The 19,752-nt window shown below is 40.9% G+C and overlaps 1 protein-coding gene across 1 annotated transcript in view; it reads left to right on the top strand.

Moving 5' to 3' along the window:
- The first annotated feature begins 1,553 nt into the window (after positions 1-1,553).
- LOC111224825 (ankyrin repeat and BTB/POZ domain-containing protein BTBD11-A) overlaps positions 1,554-19,752 on the top strand; it is a 163,114-nt gene continuing 144,915 nt past the window's right edge. The window contains exon 1 of the mRNA XM_022749488.1: positions 1,554-2,669. Within this exon, the coding sequence (XP_022605209.1) occupies positions 1,805-2,669 (865 nt within the window). The 5' untranslated portion in view covers positions 1,554-1,804. The remainder of the gene's footprint in view (positions 2,670-19,752) is intronic.

The following is a 19,752-nucleotide window of genomic DNA, read 5'->3' as shown; positions in this document are numbered from 1 at the left end:
TCTTATTCAAAAATGTCTTTTCCAGCTGCATTCAGAGGCCCTGTGTGTTTGTGTGGAGGGTCTTGATATAAATAATAAACTCAAACACTTTGCTCCAAAACATAAATCATGCAGTGTGATGGTGTTATTGTTTATCGTTTGTCAGCCAAACAATGAGGGTGAGATATACTGGGATGATGTGTTTTACTCTTTTCCCTGCCAATCACTTTGGCAAGAGTGGGTGTCACACATCACTCCTCAAGAATCCAGTGCAGTAAAGTTTGTCAGTTTTGGTATGGGTGGTGCAGTGTCATGCTAAGAAAATCTGAAAGGGCCTCTGGCATGGCAGGCAGTGTGGACAGATGGTTGGTCCAGCTCAGACGTACAAGGAGAAAGCCCCGGCAGAATGGATGAATCATCATTCTACCAACTGTTCCTCTCAGCATGTTCAACTCGCTCACTCTTTGTTTTTATGGCCTGACAAAAAAAAAAGTTGTATTGTGGAGATCGAGAACAGCATCATGATGAAGTGGTGGTACACCTTGAAGCAGGTCTGAGCGGCTGCATCGTCACTGGACGTTGGGAGCATCTCTGATCTAAAAAAGCTCAGAGCAATGTGCTCTGAACGGTAAAATATTTATAGGGATCTGGCATTAAAGCACATGGCGTTCCTCAATAAAGCTACTTTTGCTGCAGCAGATCCACTTTGACTTCTCACTAAAAATTACCACTAGTGTTGGACAAGCATGCCAGAAAATAACAGCTTGTCACTGCAGGACCCAGGACTGTCTGTGCGTTAACCATTCAGAATAATCACAAACAGAATTCATTCAGGAAACCTACATTTTATACATCTCATCATAAAAACGGTGGAAGCCAAACATAAAGTTATTAATATTAGCAGTCATACAGGAGGAGCAAAACACTTACAGCACCTGACAGCTCTGTGTATGAAAATATGTGCATTTTCATTTCAGTAGTTTCTACTCTAAATCACAAAGTGAGCTCCTTTTTGTAGACAAGCTGCCCTTAAGTGACCCCAACAGAGCTGCTGTGATTATAATCAGTGATGTAACCACAAATGAAAGGAGACTACACAACTACCTGACCTTTAATTACCTATAATAATCAATTATATTAAGAAGAAAAGCACTGTTTATGCCTGTTCCCCATCTCCCAACCTTTATTCGATGTATCTATCAGATGTATCTTTTGAATTTCATGTGGTAGAGTTAAAATAAAAAACTTGTTTTGGAGGCCCTGTCTGTTTTACATATGTCATCAGTTCCCATTTCCACCATGTGTTGCCTCAGTGGGGACCCACCTCTCATCCTGACACTGCCGTGATCAGTTGCACTGCAGCTACACACGACTACACACAACAGATTGGTTGGCACAGCCGCCTGCGTGTGTACGTCCTGGTTCTGCAGTTTCTGTTTCAGCACCAGGTAGCCTCTGCTCGAAGGTAACAGTCGGGGTTGTTTGTGTCAATCAAAGCCGGTGGAGATGCGTATTGGCTTGTCTCAGCCCGCGGGGCTCCAGGCTCCACCTCTCCATCAGAGTCCTGCCTGTGCTGCGCTTGTTGCGGTGAGCGCGGAAGGGTTGTGCGCTCTCAGGTTACGCGTGTGAAGTTGTGGACCAGAGGAGATCGGAGACGTCCAGCGACTTAAAGAGAAGGAGGGAAATAGATCGAGGCTCACTATCGTTTCTCTCTTTGCGCTGGAATACACTGAAGTCCTCGGACAGCGGCTGAGAAAAGGCACCAAAACGAGTTTGTGGCTTTTAATTGAGAGACCAAGCATACCCAACAGTATGCGGTGCAGTTATGGCAGGCAAGGGTAAGACAGTCGTGAGGACGCTGGAGGATTTAACGCTTGATTCTGGTTATGGTGGAGCCGCGGACTCGGTCAGGTCGTCCAGCGTGTCGCTGTGCTGCTCCGACACGCATCAATCCTTCTCGCATGGAGGCAACTGCTGGCATCTGACGGAATCAATGCATAGCAGACACAACAGTTTGGACACAGTCAACACCGTCCTGGCGGAGGACACGGAGATACTGGAGTGCTCGGGTCAGTGCGCCAAACTGCCCGAGCTGGAGGACGCGCCATGGAGCCTCGGCGAGGTGGAGGGCGCACTGAGGAAAGACGAGGAGCTGATGGTGGGCAACCCGCCACCGGAGGTCCTGGCGCGGCTGTCGGCTCTCATCAGCCGCGCGCTGGTGAGGGTGGCCCGGGAGGCGCAGCGGCTCAGCCTGCGCTACGCCAAGTGCACCAAGCATGAGATCCAGAGCGCCATCAAGGTGGTGCTCTCATGGACCATCTCCGTCAACTGCATCACGGCAGCTCTGAGCGCCCTGTCCCTCTACAACATGAGCACCGGGGACAAGTTCAGCCGAGGCAAGTCGGCGCGCTGCGGGCTGGTCTTCTCCGTGGGGAAGTTCTTCAGGTGGATGGTGGATAGTCGGGTGGCCCTCAGGATCCACGAACACGCCGCCATATACCTCACCGCCTGCATGGAGAGCCTGTTCAGAGAGGTGTTCAGCCGCGTCCTGCGCAGCGCGCTGGTGGAGAGGGACAACGGGATCCCCAAGTTTACGCTGGAGTCACTGGAGCAAGCCATCAACAGCGACTCGGAGATCTGGGGTCTGCTGCAGCCCTACCAGCACCTCATATGTGGCAAGAATTCAAGCGGTAAGAAGAGTTCAAAAGAAGGTCTGATTATCTGTGGATGATTTGTACCTTATGTGAGTCTTATGTGCTCAGAAATTCACTGTTAAACCAACCATATAAGCCAGATCACCATCAGTTTCATGCGCTTATCTCCAATGGATATCCACGTGTTGCAAGAAATATCTAGAAACCAGTGGCTGCTGTGTCTTTAAACAAGACATGGTGACTCAACTGGCAGCCTGAGGTTTGATTCAACAAAACTGGATTCTCTTCCAGGGGCAAGCACAAGTGCACATCTCCAAGTTTCAGTCATCTGTTTAGAGGATGACAGCATTTTAAAGCAGAATATTTGATTGAAGCATGAAGTGATAATCTGCTTAGTGGAGCCCAGTTGGAGGAGTAATATTCTATAAACTGTATAATCATGCTGGGGAATAACCACATGCTTATCTTGCTCGTGTAATTGCACCTCCCCAAACAAACAAAAGGCCTTGACAGTTTTCTTGATCATTTATTACCCTCGGCTGTTTTAGACCTGAAGGCTCTGAAACAGGAACCACCTATCTTGCTTATCAAAAGCCCCGGAGCAACAACAGTCAGAATAGATATTTATGGTTTAAAAAGATCAAACAAGCTCCAACATCTATTTCTTTGAAGCCATTGTGTTGTCAGACTTTCCTTACAGAGATGAGAGGAATGTTAATGTTAATGATTGTTGTGAGAGTGAAACCCTTGGTGTGTTTGGTGTGTGTACACATGATATGTGTGTGTCATGATTTTGCAGAAACAGGATTTTTTGGTGTTTACAGGCTATTGTGTGCTGGCCTTGTTGATAATGCTATTGCTGTCTAGCTCCAGAAGGTGTAAGCTGTCAGTGTGGGCTGGCCCTCTTATCCAAAGCCCTGAATGAGTTGGCTGGAACTATAAAGCAGAAGGCACTTGAAATGCTGTTCTCTAACTGAGAGCCAAACTTGGTCGTGCAATATTGACCCAAAACAAATCACATTGCAGCTCTTTTGCTAATTTGTTGCAGCGCAAATGTTTTATTTCAGCATTTACAACTTAAAGGTCCCATATAGTCTAATGGTCTCTGTTCGCGTGTAGTGTGATTATAGATCAGGTCTAGGTTCTATATTAATACTGTGAAAGTATCAAAGCCTCAGTCCACAGAGAAATGCACACAGCCTGTATTCAGAAACTGAGCCTCAAAACCAGCCGTCAGGATTTCCTGTAACTTTGAGATGTCACAACAAAGCAGTCATCGCCCTCAGCCATGCCCCAAGCCCCGCCCACCTGGACCCACCTTGCAGGAATTGGTTTCCCTGAGTGTTTTACCTGATATCTGCTATATTTTTATTCCATCACTCAGAAAACAGTCAGCCAATCAGAGGGGAGGCTCAGAGCCTCCTCTCGTCTGATTGGCTCACAGAACTGTTGTTACTAGAGCTCCAGAGAGAAACTACATTTAGATGTTTTTTGGGTCTTAAAACTACAAATATATCTTCTTGTGGATCAACACTTCAAATAAAACACAGGAAAAGTGTAAAATATGGAGCTTTAATAGAAATGAAAAACAAAGATTCTTGGTTGCCTCAGTTTGAATATGAGAGAGGGGATTTTTCACATGTGCTCCCTGACTTCTTTTCTGTAAGAGCACCAGGAAAGATGGTTCCAGAAGCAGTCTGAAATAGCTCTCATAGGGTCCTCAGTGATACGACATGATTTGAAATTCAATGTCACGGATGCAGGTTTTTCTAACATAACAGGTTCTCATCTTGTAATCCATACCCTCTAGTCTCTGTTATGTACAAACCATGCAACAGCAACCACTAAAATCCAAAACCAAAAGGAGAAATAAAAAAAAAAAGGAAAACATATTGAAAAATTCCTCATTACAGTTTTTCCAGAAGCGAAACTGATGCCTTCAAATGTCTAATTTTGTTGGACCGAGCTTGAAAAACAGACATATTCAATCTACAGTGACAAATCCTGAGATCTGAGAAGCTGGAACTAGAGAATATTTGACTATTTTTGATGGAAAACTACCTTAAATTATCAACTGATAGTAAAAACGCTAATGTGCTAATTGTTTTAGCTCTAACATGAGTCACAAACTGGTGGCGGAAGAACTCCCTCACACCCTTTCATCTCCTCATCCACCCTCTTATACCCCCTCATTCGACACTGATATTTAGCCTCGGTTGAAAACGCTACACACGACTGCTTCGTCTTGAAGCTGTAGCAGAGAATCAGGTACTTCTCTGTAGACAGGATGCAGAGCCAAGCATGCATCCCCCTCCTGTCCTCCTCCTCCTCCTCCTTCTCCTCCTCCTCCTCCTCCGTGGATCGCATCATTTCCTGATGGTGCAGAGGAGGCTACAATTTGCACTCGCCCAAAAACAGCATGATGTCACTCTGTGACAGTTAGCGAGGCAAAAAAAAAACATGAGGATTTAAAAAGTGCTGCCTTTTTTTTGGTTGTTATTGTTGTGACCCAACATTTGTATCAAACATTTGTCAGTTTGGTGAAATATCACATTTGAAATTGAATTGTAAATAATTTTCCATCCTTAATCACATATTAATCAAACATTTACTCATACTTCTGTATTGTCTCTATTTCTGTTCGTGGTTTTGAGGTAATAGGAATGAGTGTACATTGAGTCAGAGGTCGGGAAGGGCAGGGTATTCCCTCTGCTGAGACACACTGTCTCTTTTGGGGAACAAAAGCAGTGCAGCACATAGTGACTAAATCCACGCTGCTCTGCTCTGCCAGCGACCATTGGTGACAGTGTCTTTGCTCTGACTAATGAGCAGAGCCGAACAGAAGCTTTTCTTCACTGCCTTTTCTGTCCAGCCTGTTCACTCTGATTCTTTGTAGTATCTCTAACATTTATTATCACAGGAAAAATACACTGTGTGTGAAAGGACCGGCGGTTTATCGTGTGTCTTATTTTTTATTTTTAACCTCAATAAACACTAATTCTGAAACCAGTCACGCCTATAATATATTCAACTGTCAACAGGTGAAGCAAATTAGGGCAGATACCTTTTCATTAACAGCTCCACTGAAATGACAGAACAGTTTGTCAGTGTATGGGAGTTTTCTGTCATCCTTCTGCAGCGCAGTATTCTTTATAAGTGCCCTCAAAAATAACCAAAACTGCCATTAGAGAAGTGACTCGTGTGAGGGTTTTCTGACTTGGTTAAGGTCTGGTTAGGTTCAGGCAACTGAATTTACTTGGTTAAGAGAATAAACTGGAGACGTGAACAGGTTCGAGTCATAATCACATGCTTCATTAATCCAACAATCCACCTGGGTAAAATTATTTGTGTCACTATAACAATGCCATGCTACGTCCGCCTCTTATTCTGAGTCACTATTCAGAGGACAACTTGTTAGAAAAACATAATATTTGGTCATTTTATGATTTTGAACACAGATGTTGTCTACTATGATTTAACCTTATCTCACACTTACAACCAACCAAACTGTTGCAGTTATCCAACCATAACTCAACTCTTAGTGTTTGTCAATTTGGGCCCAATACAGCTGCAATCACAAAATAGATTTGAAACACAAAAACATTCTTTAGCTACGTGCACAATGCGCCAGCAATGATTTGGGTCAAAGCTCTGGAGAGGAAGCAAATTTAATCATATTTGTTTCCTGATTTCGACACATCCACGGCTGCTGTAACTTGACTATCTCTTCCATCTGTAACCGTTGGAGGCGGAGGTGGGGGTGGAGGTGGATGTCTCCTGACGTAATAGCCTCAACAAGGGTTCAGCATGTTGGACTCTCCCCTCTCTGTCGTGTTAAACCATCTAATTACAAGTGACGTCAGGAGCGAACAGCCCGGTCATCAGCTTCTGAACCTGCTGGGGCGGCGTTTAAATTTAGGAATCCCCAGTGATCATGATCATGTCTGTCATTTGCCGTGACCTTCCCCAAGGAACCAATCCAACCTCCGCAGGACAGATGACACAAGATAATGGAATTGCATAGCCTCCTATAGTCAGTCTATTAAATTAGCAGCGGGTGTCTGTTCTCCCTCCTTCTTCACTCTCTGTCTTTCACACCATATTTTATTGTGTTCTCTGCTAGGGGGGTGGGGTTGGGGGGGTGGGGGGGGGCGGGCTTGGTGTTTGCATATTTGTTTTCCACTGTGGTTTTTAATAAGCTCAACTCATACCCACATGATTCTGGCAAAGCCTTTTGTTGTCCATTCTGTTATTATTTTCTGCCTGTCCTTCCTCTCCTTGGGGTGGACTCGCAGATGAGCTGACAGATTGCTGTCTTTCTGGTGGAGATGCGAGCACTCGGGCAGGCAGGCTGGTTGTGATGGATTTTTTATGTCACCGTAATTTCATAAGACCAAAGGCTGCACCCACACCCCTTCACCCCGCTTCAGCAATGATCAGTGATTGTGAAGTTATGTGAAGCTGTTTTGGGGCCAAGATGAATTTTATGAGCTGCATCCGTTTCTAGTTTCCTTCTGTGTTACTGGCTTGTGAAAATATTGACTTTCATTTCATATTCTTCTCAGTGATTTTCACTGGAAGGGATTCAAAAAAAAGAAAAATACCTATAACTCTGCTTCGGGCAACAGGGGCAAGCCCAAAATGCTGTTGTTTTATTACCAGAGTGTGTTTGGAGCGTGGATCCCCCTCCTTTTTCAGAAACTAGGTGAAAGCACTGGGTCAGGATGAGATAATGAGAATAGTGTGATAGCGTTGAATGCTCGGTGTTGTGAGGGAGTCGAGCGCGGGAGGCGAAACCAGGCTGGAGTGTCAGCTGGAGGAGGTGGTGGTGAGGAGGCATTGGCACAGGTCCCTCAGAGATATAATTACCATGCAGCTCTCTTTAATTAACACTTGTGCTTATCTGGTAGTCATTAAGATTAGGAATTAGCAATGGGAAACACCAGGGAGCTGGAAAGAACAAAGATGATAATTCCTCTCATTCATTTTTAAATACCCGTGGTGCAGGTCCACGTCGGCGGGTTTGATCAGATTGGTCTGTGTGGCCGAAATGAAATGTTTTCCAGACATTCAGACCCGTGGACTTTTTTTTGACATGTCTTCTTATTGAACAGTGAGATGAAACAACCCATTGTGTCACTTGCCCTTGATGGTATAGACACCTGCGGAAAACTGCAGAAAACACCCACAGATCCCAGCAAGACTGCATGCTTCTGAATGCATGTCAGCATCTGGCCTGTTGAGCATTTGACATAAACGTGTATATGTCATAAAAAAAGGGCAAGGGTATTACCTTGGATGTCAGTGTTAATTATAGACCAACTCATATTGGATTTATCAATTCATCAATACCAATATTGGTAGTTGAAAATTAGTGCTATTAATTTTGCCAACATAGGCTAAACAAACATTTCTTGATACAGTTCGCTCAGATTTGTGGCCAAGATCTGTTCTGAAAGTGACATTTTACTCTTAATTTGACATTTCTGAATACAACTTTATTGTCCATGAGAGTGGACATAAGTCTTTAGCTTACAAAAAACATAAAAGCAGCACAAGAACATACAAAATAAATAATGAATAAATAAATAAATTCAACCGCAGGGTATAATGTACACCACGGTACAAGAAATACAAATAAAACAAGCATAAAACATTAAAACATAAAAAAATAGAAGCAAATGTATATGTAATAATCTAACATTGGTCAATATAATGGCTTGATGCTTTATTAATGCAGCTCTAGCATTATGTTTTTTTTTTTATATATTAATCATAGACTGTAGGCTATATAAAGATAAATACAAATGTGCTCCTTACCTTCCTGTGACAACCTGTACCCAAAAACCAAAATAAATAAAATAAAAATAAAATAAAAAACAACAAATAAATTGCAAAATGGGAACTTATTATTATTATAAAATTATGTAAAAATAAAAATGTATATATTTTAGATGGATTTGAACACTAGTCAGTACATATAGTTTCAATCCATCTCGTTAGTGCAGCGTTGTCCGGGTCGCCATTTTTACACTCAGGTGGTAATTAGTGTGACGATGTGGATACGACACAGCTAAATTCAGCTAGCTAGCCAGCTAGCACGACGCATGGACATTAGTAAACGATTTTCTTCTAGCCCAAAGTCTACTGAGTAAGAAGACAAGATGTCGTGGCGACTACAGAAACGTTTCGGGGCGGAAATATGTGGAACAAGCGCGGAAAATCAACCCAGGTCAGAGCCAGCCATTAGCAGCAGCCATGCTAACTCAGCAGCTAACATTAGCATCGACGGATCAACGGTCAACCACCGCGCTCAGCTAGCTACTTCAACGGTGAGTAAGCTACACCTGAAAAGCGTTTTCTTAACCACCGGCGTCGTGTGTCTTGTGCTGTATCTGATGTATTGTGTTCATTTGTACACGGCACAGGCAAACATTAGCTTAAGTTTGTCAGCTCCAATGTTTAGTATTAGCAGTACATTTAAGACTAAGAGCTCACGGTTTTTTTCGACAGATAAATCCTATGGTGATTTTTCACAACAACAAAACAAATGTAGAAAAGATATTTCCGCAATCCCCCAAAAGGCGTTTCTGTCAATTTTGGACCAAAAAATAAGTTATTTCAGTGCACAATAATAAAAAAATCAGCTGTTGCCTAGCTTATTTTCTAGGATGCACAAAATAACATTTCTATAGATGATACGTGATTTCAGTTTTGTCCAGTTATACACAACTGTCTCTTTGGGGAGACAGTAAAGCACACCTCTGCATCTGTCCTCCTTTGTATGTGTAGGCTGTTGTGGTGTTGAATCGTATAATAAGACAACAGTGCAGGGGATTCATGCTTTTTTTTTTTTGCCTTGTAAGAAAGTGCCAGTATGTCTGCACTACCTTCATCTCTCTTGCTGTTTCTTTACCCTTTCCTTGCTCTCTATCTTTCACACCCTGCTCATGGCCATGTTGAAAGATGTGCTGGTGTTGTTGTGTGTAATGAGCTCCATCTGTTAATTTTCTGACCCCCTACTATGGGTGTGCTGTCCATACAACAAGTGGCTGATTGGTATTGATGTTGGCTTGTGTTTGATGAGTTCATCCTACATACACATACACACACACATCAACAATGTCAAAATGACCTAATTGTACACTTCGAAGTTACAAATACACAACATCCAATTGATGGCACCATAGTGAGATGACATGACACACATCCTGAAACGCTGGAAACTCACTGGGCTCCTTTTGATGTTGACACAACTTGTGACAGCGTCTGTCAGAACGTACTGTTTTATTTGATGTTACCTGTCAGTGCTACAAAGCCTAATTCAGCACTTATATCCTGTAGAGACTCCTGTGTCGCATTTTCTTTCATGTGAACTTAAGTAATGCATTTCTGTATTTTTTGTGCTATAATTCTTGAGAAAAAAGCTTCATTTTTATCTGAAAGAGAGTCAAGGTAATTTCAGAGGATGATGGTAACATTCTCACAAGGGTCAGTTCACCCAAATTAAAACAATATAAATGACATTTTCTCACAAACTGGCGAGATGGCGTCTAATCAGTTTGGTTTCACTTTTGATTCCAGTTCACAAAGGGAATTTTTTTTTTTGTTTTTCACTTCCTGCTGCACTTCAAGTGTTGAAACAGAAAGAATAACGGTTCATCTTATTACTATCTTTAAAATGATGTTAATTTCATTGCTTTAAAGGGTAAGTTCACCCACATAACAAAAAGGCATATCTGCCGCATCTTTTTTTCTACTTGGCATTACGGTTGCGTGATATGACGAGACTGTGAAATGATAGAAGTTTATTTACTGTCAAAGGTCTTGCTATACAATTTAAACCATGATGCAGAATCTAATTTAATTAACTGAATCACCTTAACCCAGACACTGACAATTTATTATTTAATCTATAAGTTGCTGTTCAATTAAATTGATTAAAACACTTACTACATCATGATATTTTGTATATTAATATCACATCATAAAGGTACCTGGACATCGAAGACAAGGTGCTGTGAAGTTTTTCAAATGCCATTTTAGATTTTGAAGTTTTCAGCAATGTAAAATGCCTTTACCCCCATCGAGGTATCATCAGAAACCTCAGAGATTGATATTTAAACACCTCAGCACTTAAAACCAAAATGCATGTGTAAATGCCTAGGGCTAAGTAGAAACACTAAATTTGGTAATTTAGATTTACTGACCATTTGATACAAAAAGAAAGTGATAATCTTAACCCTAAATCATACAGTTCAACCACATGAAGTGTCAGCAGAAGTGAAAACAAAGTGATTGAAAATCAGAAGTCGCACTGTATTGAGGTGCTGTGATGTTGAATCACGTTGTCTCTGATTCTGTGAAGTTTAAATCAGGCTGTTTGCGTTTGTGGTGAAAACCACATTGAGTCTTGTCAGCTTTACTGTATCTTTTCTTCCTGGTGAGGTGTCTGTAGGTCTCTGTTATCACACGTGTGCTTTCGTTGGAACTGAAGCTGTGGTTGTTCTCCGTCTTCTCTGATGATGCTTTTCATTACACCTTAAGCCCAAACAGTTTTTGTGCACTGTAGCTAGAAGACTCCTCTCTGTGCTTTAGAAAACAATCCTAGCGTGGTATTTTTTCACAAAAAAACCTCAGTTGTATTTGTGTTGTCACTGAAATTCTTAGTGATCAACAACTAATATCAAGACATCTAAGAAAACACAATTTGTTGTATGCAAAGCTTACAATAACAACAAAGGCTTTCAGTTTAATTATGACTAAAGCATTGACTGGTTTTGAAATGTTTGGTTTTCTGTAACACTGATGTAATTTCTGGAAAGGGAATGAGGATGTTGATCTGAAAAAAATCACATCCTCTGACAACTCATTTATTGAGTCAGGAAGTGCTTTTGTCTTTCTGGTACTTTTCATGATTTCTTTTTGAACTGCTGGTCAGTACACAGCCACAGTTGCAACTTCAAACCTTTTCATGTTGCTCTGTGGTTGTTTCTCTCATGCCGTCAAAGGGGAGGAATCTCCAGCTAGAATCAACATGTTGCCAAAAAAATTTAGCATCACAGTAGCTTCATGTGGGCACTCATAAAAAGATTTGGTCAAAAGAAAAATAAAAAATCCACTGAGTCATTCATTGCCCTTTTGACTTGAATGTTTCATTAAATCAATTGGGAGAAAACAAATATGCAATGTAGGATGCAATCATATCACTTCAATGATATATTCAAGTTCGGTTAGGTTACTCATCGCTGCCAAGCCCTGCTGTTGAATTATGCAGCGGGGCAAATGACATTGTACCGACACTATGAGTTGTTCTCAAAAGCAGTAGGCATCAATCAGATTCCCTCTCTGCTTATTATCCTCCCCCTGCTATTATTTATCATACTTTACCACAGACTCCTGGAGCTTAGGTTGTTAATGTGTGAAAACTGTAAATCAGAAACAAATTATATCCTGTTTCTTTCCTGCATTTGTATCCTTTTTCTCTGTGTGCAATATATTCAGTTATTGACCTCTTCCTCTCTGCTCATTGCACTTCAAAATGAATGACAGTGACAAGTGCTTGACTTCTTTCCTCCTGACCATCTCTCAGCTTATCCCTCCCTCCTTGCACTTCCCTTCATGTCAAGGACGGACATATAATGGTACTGTTGCTACTGTGGGCAGTCTGTATTTGTGCAAACAGCCTGACTGTGAGTGGGCGTTTCCACTGCCGGTGTTTGACTGACATCTGAGGGCCAGCATCGCTAGGAGATGCATCTGTAACTTCCACGGTGTGAAACTGACCGAAGCACGTCACAGCTCTGTTTAGCCAATGAACCATGTTACAGCTGGGGAGTTAAGTGTGTTTACCACAAAAAAGTGCATGGACGTCCAACTAGTGGAAGCTAGCAAGCACCTCCACGAATGTAATACAAACCTGGCAGTTTGCAAACTAGTCAGCACTGACTCTTGCAAATACTTACTTTTTCTTTCATGTTATTTCAACACCCGCTGAGTCATTGGCAGCTCCTGCACACTCAGCACTGTGCTCATTTCACATTATATTTATTATATTAGCAATTTGATAGTATACAACATTCAACGTTTAGGGAATCCCACCATGCTGTTAAGTTTGTATACCACTCAGAAAGTGGAAGCTAGTAGTGAAGCTGTGTGGCTGTTGTATTTAAGTTTTAGTGCCCACCCACACTGATATTGGACCAATCAAAGTACAGCATTGTCATCATCATGCATGTCACTGCAAAAATATAAAGATAAAAAGTTACATTTTTGTTTTTTGTAGTTACTATTTTGACCAAATATGTAAACAAATGAAAACAAATGTCCAAGATATATAATAAATACTTAATTTTGTTGCAATATTTTATTTAGTTTCAGTCTGACCTTGACATTTTATGTGTACCATTCTCTGTCCTTTGATTCTGAAAGCTAACCTTTCCTCTCCAGTAGACCTGGTTTCCTGTAAGTTTTATGAGAACCTTATACACAAACAGGAAGTCTTTTATGTCTCTCTCCTTTACCCTGTGTACAAAGTCTTTTATGTTTTTCCTTGTGATGGTTCAGAGTGAGTTCACTTGACCTCGGCTTGTTTGTACCTTTTGAGTTTGGCGTCTCTTCCTGTTGGTTGGTCACATTTTTGTTCAATGTGACAGTGATAGTTAGCTGATGTAGCCCAGCAGCCTTGATAAGCACAGATTACTACAAACTATAACATGATTACTTGGCTTGTCCCTCGTGTTCCAGTAGGAGTAATTTTAAGGCTTTGAGAGAATCAACAAGAACAGCCTTTTTACATTTCTTTTCATGCTCGTCCACATTTTGACAGCATCCATCCAGAGAAATAAGGCGCTTCTTCCCTTCACATGTTTTAATTTTTTTCTTCACATTGACTTCTGACAGACAAGCAGTCCAATCAAAGGGAATAACCTCTTTTGTTTACTTGTATTTGGCTGTAATTTGAGTGCGTAGGAGCTGCAATAAGTTGGTTTTAAAGGATCAAAAAGAGATTAAGAGCTGAGTGTTAGCAGTTGTACCAGTTGGATGATTCATAAAAAACACCTCACAGATGATGTCTTTCAGCCGGTGGCCAGTGATGGTGGATCTCTTTTACACAGTTTTATCCATAGGCTTACTGAGAACACAATTTGTCTGGCTGCACTGAATTGTGTAATGCTTGTGTAATACTTGTACAGTACATTATGCAGCAGGAGAGCTTCTAAATATATGGTCAGTCTCCTCTTCAAGCTTACAGATGGAAAACATTGATTCTAGCTGTTTGAAGAAATTGGATGGTCCTCTGTTGTGATGAAAAGACTATTTTGTTGTTTTTATAATTGATACTTTGCTGATTTATTGAACATAAATGCCAAATATTTCCTGTTTTTCTCTCATTTAGGTATCACAAATCAAATATTTTTTGGTGTTGGACTGTTGATCAGAAAAAAACTGTAATTTTAAATCATTACCTTGGGTCTGATTTAAGTGATGTGAATAAGATTGACTAGAGATTACTTTACAGATTAATTGAAATAATCATTATTGACAGCCATATTGATGACAGTCTTTTATTGATGGCTACAGTCCTCTGTTCTCTTGTTATCTCCCATTTTTGTGGTCTGATTTCTCTTGACTAGAAAGGCTAAAAATCCAAGTGACCTCATGAGTCATTAGGAGCTTTTCCACCGCAGGAACTTGTGGAACAGGAAACTTTTGAGGAACTCTGCGTTTCCACTGGAGAAACCGGCGTCTAAATTAAGCTCCAGGGAATTTATTTTACTTCCAAAACTGCCCCTGCTTGGCGGTGTAGTACTTTTTGAAGGTTCAGGAACTTTTGGGGTGGGGTTATTTTTATTTAAGTCTTCTCTTTTCCTACTGTTAGTTGATTTGTACTTTCAGATTCACACAAATATGATACACATTTAAAATAACATTTTCTCACTGAGAAGCTGTTTCTCCTTTTTTTTCGGTTCCCTCCAGTAAGCTCAGCTGCTGCTCTCTTTACACACAGTTTAATGCTGGCACATTCATTTAGAACGGCAAACAAACGTTTACGACATAGGTTTAATGTTGAATCATGTGTACGTTAAACCATCCAGTTATTAAAAGTTAATCCACACCTTCCAACCAATCAGAATCCAGAATTTCTGCATGATATGAAATCATAATTAATCATCAGGTGCATCCCGAACAAGAAGAGGTCCCTGTTCCATGTTTTTTGATTGCACATTTAAATCCACTCGCCGTCGGAAAGTGTAAAGTAACGAGAAAACAAGGACAGGGGGAGAGTGTAGATACAAACTGGTCAGTAAAGTGGAGACAGATAAATGGATCCTCCTGCACACAGGGCCTGTCCGTGTCCTCCTGTTCTCCAAGCCACGGGGATTCAGTGTGGTGTGTTACTCGACAGCACAGACATGCCATTACAGCATTTAATTAATAAAGGGTGAGTGCAGGATCAGTTTCTGGCTGTTCCCAGGTGGTGATGGGAAATTAGGCCCCTTGCTCTGGGGAGAACCATCTGGTGCCACAGTGACACAAAATAAACCAAGGGATAGGGATAAGGATGTTTAGCATTCTGGGTAATGGAGTCTTGGGGAATACCTTTTTATTCCAATGATTAAGACCCACACTTGTACTGAACCTGGACTCGAACACATCCTCCCTCCCTCTCCTCTTCTTCTCCTTTTGTTTGCCGACTCTGCCACTTAATCCTGACGTGACGAGTGCAAACGCCAACTCACACGAGGCTGCAATAACAAAAGGAACACCATATTTTGTTGTTTTTAAAGCCCACGGTTACATAAGCTGTTTCTCAGTGGCTGCTCATTGAGAAACGGTGACAGTGGCTTAGTCCCACTACAGTATTCCTGACGTTCAGGGTTTCTCACAACTTGACTCGTGTGAAGATGTAGCAATTTTGTTCTCTGGTATTGTGTAGGCAGGAACTGTTCCTCCCACTGACATGAAGTATTTCATAACCATTAAAAGATGGACGTTGAAAGGAAAGCCACAAGGAGTGTGATCGGTGCATGGTTGTTGCACTCACCAGTTCCCCTTAGTGACTTTCCTCCTGATCCTTTCCCTGTTTATTGTGCAGAGGATGTTTATTTTGGACAGTTGATGACATCTTTACCCTCTTCTCTTCCTCTTCATTAATTCCTATTTTCTTTTTTAATGAGAGCGGCTTTATTGTATTTTAAAATGAGAAAAATCAGAACTTGTAGGAGCTACTGTATGAAGCAAAAAAAAAAGAAGCCTTTTATTTAAGATGCAGTTAAATCTGGCATTTCTGTGTGGGAGATTGGTTTGAACTACCAGGATTCCCTGTTCTCATAGGAAGTGACAGTAGTGGGTGATGGGGGGGATTTTATACAGCAAGAAATTGCCGTGATATGTGGTTACTCACCTGAAATGGCTCCAAAAATATATCAGGTTGCATTAACTGCTCTGAGGCGATGACATTTTATTTTTTTCAATGTAGGAAAGCTACAAGTAATTTTAATGAGAAAACACTCACAGTAGCCCTTGAATAGCACCTTGCCATATTGGGCTTTGCAGTGTTTGCATGGATTCATTTATAGATGTTGATAAATGGATGATTGTGGTGCTTATGTTGAGGTTATCGACCAGGTCCAGATGGATTGTGTGTAAAGAAAGAAAGGAGAACTCACAAGGGAAAGAGAGGATTATGAAACCAGATTCTCTGAGACAAAATGCAAACAAGAAGTGCCACTCCACCCCCACTGAGTCCTTTATATCAGCTCTAAGAAGCCCAATAAAGCTTAGTCAGTCAAGTTGAAAGTGAAACTGAACAATTGATTGGATAAATTATGAATTTGTGTGTGTGTGTTGTGCATATTTTCCCAGTGATAATCCTCTGTTCTTTAGTTTGTTGCCATGCTTATTGCGTTGCATCATAACATTAAGATCACCCTCTGAGGTTTCTTTTATGTACTTGGCTATGCCACCTGTCTGGTTGAACCTGCTTTGCGTCATCCTGTGGTCGTTTGGCCGACGTGAAAGACAAGTGCAGACATATTGGCTCTAGACAGGTTGCATCACAGCTCCCGTGTCCCACATCCAGATTCATTGCCAATTACCTACTTAGTGCAGGTGTGCAGACTGACACGTAACAGGTGCTGGGACAGTCACAGTCGCTCATGCCTGTTTGTATTACTGCGTGTGTGGGCGCGGTCAGTGACTACAGCAATAAACCTCAGAGCTACATTCATATTTTAGCCCTCATCAGTCTGAATTATAACCACTCTTAACTCAAGTCCTGCTTCTAAACTAAATCTTTAAAGAGTGAAGATGAACAAAATGTCAAAACTTTTTCTTCCTCGAAACTATGTGGTTCTCACTAAAGCAGCAAATTAAACACATTAGTATTTCTATACTTGTGAGGATGGTCATTCATATGACGTATTCTCCTGCCCCTGACCCCAAAGATGCATTAATAGTTGCCTGATAAAGGTTTATGGCTTACTTGGAGTCTGCAAGTATTTACCTTCTCTGTACATTTCTGATGCTGGCTTAAGACGACATGGAGCAAACAACATAAAATGGCCACTGCACGAAATAGTCTCATATTAAGTCATGAAATATTTGCCACTGTTGCCGAATATCACGAAATAATTCTAAGACTATAGTTACAGATGATGTGGGGAATCTAATTAAAGCATGATACATTCCCAGTCATGTACGAAACATCCGTCTAGTGTTGCAGTGAAATCTGGTAACAAACTATAAATCTAAATCTACACAGTAGTTATCTATGGCAGGTCTCCCATTAACGCCTTACATTAACCATAAATGCAGCTTCACCTATTTCATACGTTTACTCTATAAAACCAAGAAGTTACCGAGATAGAGAGATATTTGTGACTGACATCAGCGACCGATGACGTCAGTTGTGTGTCAGAGGGAGTGGGTTGTGAGACTAGTAGATAAACAGCTTTACTGGAGGTTAGCTTAGTTTTACAAAGTTCCCTTGCGTCCAAATCCCTCTGTGGTGATAAAGTCCATGTTGCCAACGACTGTTCATTGAGGAAGTTGCCCAAACTTTTTCCTCCTTTTTCTGGTCTTTACAGCAAATGTCACTCCAAACAGTGTAAGCTGCTGTGTGCTGTCCATGTTTGCTTTGGTACAAGGCTACACAACAGTTGGTGTTCTTGCTGGATTTTCAGAGTCGTCTGCCACTAGCACTCCAGTTTTTACTGACCATTCATCCCATGTGTTGTCTAGTGTATTTACTCACTTGTAACGTACATGCTCTTTCCTGACTGGCAAGTTAGTGGAAACAAACTTTATGTGCGTTTTGTCCAATCTTTGTAAGTTTCATGTAGTCTTCATGTTTGTGCCAAGCTGTAGTTGGACCGCACTAATATGTGTAACAGAACTAATCAGAGAATGAAGGAGATGTCAGTCAAAAGCAGTTTTTACACGCCCACACAGTCTTTAAAATAGGTCTAATCAGGCAACATAACTGAAAACACCTGTGTGGGTATATATAAAAAAAATAAAAAAAATAAATCCAGTATCACGCTGCAGATAATCCTCACAAAACACGTTCCCACTCAAAAGCTTAAACTTAAGAAAGCTGTAAATGTCCCCACAAAATTAGAAGTACTAGAGGACACATGTGGGTTATGAGTGCTAGTGAACAATGATGCATTGTCACTCACCTGTTGCTGCTGCTGCTGCAGCCATGTGTAACAAAGAAAACGTTGTGTAACTTCACAGTATCTGGTCTGTTTTTGTTGTATGCAGTAAAAAATTTTCACAAAGCAGTCGAATGACATTATCATCATTTCATAACATGCTAATGCATCAGCAGAGGAAACTCTCTTAATGTGTTAAACAGCTTTAATCTCGGAGCTCAGCCATCATTAAGTGCACAGATAGGTATTCATGCATATCCTGCAATGCCAAGTTTATTCAACCACAAACTCATTCACCTATGCTAAAGTACACCTACACAAGGCAGCTGCATGATACCAGTCCTGCTTCCACACATTCAAAGTAGATAATCCTCAAGCTTCACAGCAGCAGATTTTTCCCACACTCCCAAAACAGATACTCAATCTCATCAGTACCCACAATCCATCATAATGTCCCAGAGGCTGCCTGGTACCGTCATCAAAATACAGTTTGTTTTTTGGCATATATTCACCCGTGAATGTATCATCAGGGGGGTGGTAGCATCTCTCTTCCTGACCTGCATTTTGCTCTGCGAAAGCTTGGTTTAAATGTATGAGTCAGACTGAGTCAATGTGAGCGTGCATAAATGTACACTGAACCAGAAAACATGAGGGACATTTTTCTTTTAATAAAAAGTGTCAGAAAATAGAAAAAAAAGTCGCCTTAGATCACAAGTTTTTCAGAGACAAAGGTATGTCTTCAAATTACTTGTTTTGTTTTCCATAGACTCCTCAACTTGACTCATAATCAGATGTAAGATATTTGTTCTAAATCCAAATAAACAAAAGCAGGAGCTGTTTATGGTCACTATTATAAAGTATTCTATAATGGAAAAATAGATCAATTTATTATTATCTATTATTGTCTAAATAATAGAAATATTATTTGATATTAAAGGGTCATTGTTGACCTTGGAAATAGCAGTTTGACAAAATTGTCAGCACAATGTCCATTTAGTGGACATTTTCTATGGCTCTCAGGCAACATCTCTTTACCATGAATGGTCACTGGGTTTACTCGGTTGCCGTGGCGATAGTTTCATTATTATTACAGAAGTGCGGAATTTAAGCCTTTTGACAACAGGTGGTTCACATGACCTGCTGTCACATGACCAAAATGCCATACTGAGGTCATGTGGACTCACCAGATTCCACCCATTGATGAATGCCACAGATGTGAATGAAAGCTCTAGTAAATTTCCACTTATTGGACTTGGTGCCACTACTTTGTTTGAAAATATTAATTATTTAGAAATATTTTTCTTTTGGTTGAATGGCTCTTGTTGATTACTCAACTCAAGCATAATTATATATATATATATATACCATACAGAAATGAATGTAAAACAATGGATGCCAGGAACAATAAGAAAAATACATGAACCAAAAGGTGTAGTATGCACTGTATCGGTAGCTAA

The sequence above is a fragment of the Seriola dumerili genome, unplaced genomic scaffold, assembly GCF_002260705.1.
Source record: "Seriola dumerili isolate Sdu_G_001 unplaced genomic scaffold, Sdu_1.0 BDQW01000138.1, whole genome shotgun sequence".
NCBI lineage: Eukaryota > Metazoa > Chordata > Actinopteri > Carangiformes > Carangidae > Seriola > Seriola dumerili.
The sequence above is the reverse complement of the archived record's forward strand: the minus strand, read 5'-3'. Positions and strand labels throughout refer to the sequence as shown.